Below are 3807 nucleotides of genomic sequence, written 5' to 3' on the forward strand. Positions count from 1 at the left end.
TTGCCTCATTTCTTCTCTCTCTCTGATCTTCCCTGGCGTCTCCCTCTTCCTCCTCCCACACTCCTGCTCATTCCTCTCTGGCCTCCTGTAAACTCCATCTCCACTTGCATCCCTTCTCTGCCCACATTTCTCAGTGTGGCATTCAAGGCCTCTAACCTCCGGGCCAGCGGTTCCAGTCTTTTCTCTGCCCCTCCTCCCCCACCAGACACTCTGCTGCTCTGACGACGACCTTGACCGGCTCCCATCTCTGCACCTTTGCTCCTGGGGGATCCTTGGTCTGGGGGTCTCTCCCTGCTTTGGCCCCAGCATCCTCCTCCTGCCTGGAGGCCCAGCTGGGACGCTCCTTGGGCTCCCGAGGCCCGCGAACCCTCCTCCCCGGGGGCTCCCAGAGAACTTGGCTTCTCTGATGACCGCGGGAGCCACAGTCCCTTCTCCCACCATCAGGCCCGGCAGCTGGCCAGGAGACCAGGGTGGGGAGGTCCAGGGAAGGGCTCCGCCACGCTGCCTCTTAGAGGGGCTTTTGTGCCTCTCTTCCCAGGCTGCCCCGAGGGTCCGGGCAGGGCCTGTGCCTGACGCACGTCCCGTCCTGGGGTGGGACGGAGACCTGGTCCAGGAGCAGGATGCAGCTGGGGCTCAGGGAACGCTCTGTGATCGACCAGAATATTCTGTTTCTCTCCAGACAGGAGGGTCCGCAATCAGGACCCTCACACACACAAAGCCCCCGGCCCCGCCCAGGGCCCCTGGGTTCTCTGCCTCGCTGCCAGGAGCCTTGACAGGACTCTGGGGGACCCCCCAGTGCCAGGCGCCCGGGAGGGGCAGGGAAGGGTGGTGGCTAGGACACCTGGAGGGGAGAAGTGTGACCCCTTCCTGTGTCCCCCTGGTCAGGGACCATCCCGCTGCAGACCCTGAGCTGCCACAATGACTACACCAGCCACATCGTCTGCAGGTGGGCGGACACGCAGGACGCCCAGCGGTTCATCAACGTGACTCTGCACCGCAGGCTGAATGAGTGAGCGACACCCCCGAGGGCCCAAGGGCAGGGAGGGGCCCCACCATGTGGGGCTGTGCTGGGTGGGGGGCAGAGAACAGAGGAGGGGAGGCACCGCCTGGGAGCTCCTCCTCCGGCGGGCGGCCTGCCAGGCCCAGGTGCTGGTGTCTGATGTTGGGGTTTCCTGGAAAAGCCGTTTACACTAATGTGGTTGATGATGGTGATGGTGACAGTCTTATTTCATCACAAATTAACGAAACCGCCCCACGGAGCGCGTCTCAGTCCACTGTCACTGTGAGCCAGGCAGGGCCGGGATGTGCCGCCCGGTTCACAGAGGAGGAGGCTGACGCCCTGGAGGTGAGGTCCCTCCCCCTGCCACGCGGTGGGTGAGCGGCTGAGCGGGACCAGTGTCTGGCCTGCGGGGTGGGCTCTGTGTCTCCCCGAGGCCCGGCCACCTCCAGGGTGTGGGTCTGCTCCTCTCTCCTCACATGGTCTCCTGGGCACATGCTGTGTGGGAGGGATCCTCACACCATTCCGGGTTTGGGGAGTCTCGCTCACCATAACAGAGACCATTAAACAGCCAGTGTCACAGGGCGCCCCCCAGAGCCGGCTCCTCAAACCCCCAGCATCGCCCCTCAGCTCTCTCTCTTTCTCTCCTGGGAGCCTCCATGCTCCTTCTCCACTCTCCTGACTCCCAGCTCCACCTTCCCCCCTCCGCTGTGACCCCTCCTCCTGCCCTGAGACCACAGACACCCCCAGAGGAGAAGCTCCCAGCCCCCTCCACGCTCACCCTGCCCCCACATCTACCCGCCTCCCGGGATCCGCCTGTGGGATTTCCTGTTCCTGTCCCTTCTGAGGCGGCAGCTGGGGTCCCATCTGGTCTTGCTGCTCAAGGACATTGCTGCCACCAGGGTCCCCACTCTCCCTGTGCCGTGGATGGGCCCTCCCCCAGGATCATCCCCAGTCACTGAGCCCGCGGGCCCAACCGGCTTACAGATGCCACCCATGGCTGCAGGCACCTCCTGACCCCCCTCCTCCGGCCGGGGCCACCCTCTTCTTCCCTTTGAGGTGACTCTCCTCTAAAGAGTTGTCTACACCACTGTCTCCAGTGCCTTTCCAGTTTTTCTCTCCTGAACCCACTCCCCCCGGATTCTGCTGCCCCCACCGGGCCACCTGAACGGCTCCTGCCAAGGGCAGCCAAGCCCTCATCGGTGCTGAGTCTGAGGGTCGGTCTCAGCCTTCTTCCTGTGGCCCCGCGGGCAGCCCCCGGCTCAGAGGGATGACTGTGTCCTCCCGGAGTGCCTGCCTCTCCTGCCTCCCGGCCCCCACACTCGCCCCTCTCCGGGTGTCTCCCTGGCCGGCCCTTTTCTGTCTCCGTGTCTGCTCCCTTCTTTAGTCTCAGTCTTGAAGGGGGAGGTGGGGAGTCCCTGGACCCCTAGTCTGATGTCTGACCTGGTGGGCGGAGACCCCACCTCAGGCTGAGGGCTGACGCTCTCCACACTCTTCAGCCGAAGCTCCAGGCCAGCAGGTGAGCTTGCATCTCCCCACTGTCCCTCCGATAACAGGTGTCTGCAGCCCCAATGTCCTGAACCAAGTTCCTGCTCTGCCCCCAAGGTCTGCCCTCGCCCAGTCTCCCCATCTCACTTCACCAAATGGGGGCTCCTGTGGCTTCAGCCACACAACTGAGGGCTTTTTGGTTGTTGTTTTTTCATCTCTCTGGCCACTTTCCTTCCCCACCACGACATCCAACCCATCAGCCAATGCCATCAACTGGATCTTCAAACAGAACCTGAATCCGGCAAATGCTAAGACCATCGCCCTGGTTCAAACCACATCCTCTTGCTTGGATATTCTAGAAGCCTCCTAAATGGGCTCTCTGTCTCCAGATTTGCCATCTCCCCTCCACCCAATCTATCCACAACCCAGCAGCCGGAGGAATCCTTGCAAAGCATACATCAAAATACGTCACTCCCTTGCTCTGAACTCTCTAAATTTTCCTGACTTATGGTGAAATCCAAATTCCTTAAATTCCCTTTAAGTGCTGGCCTCCCATTCCCACACTCAACTAGTCTCCTAGACCTCCCACCCTCACGTACTCCACCCTGTGCACACTGATTAACTGCTTAGTCATGGAGCACTGCAAACCTGCACCTGCCCCAGGGCCTTTGCACTTGCTTCCCTTTACCTGAAATCCCCTTTCCCCAGAATTTGCATGGCTCCTTCCCTCACCTCCTTCAAGTTTCTGTTCAAATGTCACCTTTTCCAAGAGGTCGTCTCTGTCTCCCCATTTCAAAGAGCATCCTCCAACCCGGCCTTTCTGGTCTCCTCATCCCCCTTTATCGGTAAGCACTCAATAATGTTTGTGAATGACTCATTCTTCTTCACACTGAACTGACCTGTGTCCCCTCCTAACAGGGAGCCCCCGCAGCCAGTGGCCTGCCATCTCAGTGATGACACGTCCTTGTCAGACCACATTTATCCCAGCTCTGTGCCCAGAAGATGCGTCATTCCCTACGACCTTTTCGTCCTTGCTGACAGAGACTACTTCTCATTCCGACCAGACAGGCCTCTGGGTGCCCAGCTCAACATCAATCTGGCCCAGCATGGTGAGGTCCGGGGGCCCTGGCCAGGAGTGGTCCCTGTGTGGACGGTGGGCCCTACGGGTGGCTGGATGGCAGGAGGCAGGCCAGGGAGCGAGCGTCTTCCAGGGGTGGAGACCCTGGCTCGGGGTTGGGTTTGGTCTCCTGGGGGAAGAGGACGTGGTCTCCTTGTGATGGGGGCGTTGGAGCAGGTACAGCGTGAGGGGCCCGGTCAGAGGC

At 61.1% G+C, this 3807-nt stretch overlaps 1 protein-coding gene across 1 annotated transcript in view; it reads left to right on the forward strand.

Moving 5' to 3' along the window:
• Nucleotides 1-885: 885 nt before the first annotated feature.
• The window catches only part of LOC124232632 (cytokine receptor common subunit beta-like), a gene marked incomplete at both ends in the record, with an annotated part of 9637 nt that continues 6715 nt past the window's right edge, over nucleotides 886-3807 (forward strand). The window contains 2 exons of the mRNA XM_046649580.1: nucleotides 886-1009; nucleotides 3404-3594. Coding sequence (XP_046505536.1) covers nucleotides 886-1009; nucleotides 3404-3594 — 315 coding nt within the window. The remainder of the gene's footprint in view (nucleotides 1010-3403; nucleotides 3595-3807) is intronic.

The sequence above is a fragment of the Equus quagga genome, unplaced genomic scaffold, assembly GCF_021613505.1.
Source record: "Equus quagga isolate Etosha38 unplaced genomic scaffold, UCLA_HA_Equagga_1.0 HiC_scaffold_8852_RagTag, whole genome shotgun sequence".
NCBI lineage: Eukaryota > Metazoa > Chordata > Mammalia > Perissodactyla > Equidae > Equus > Equus quagga.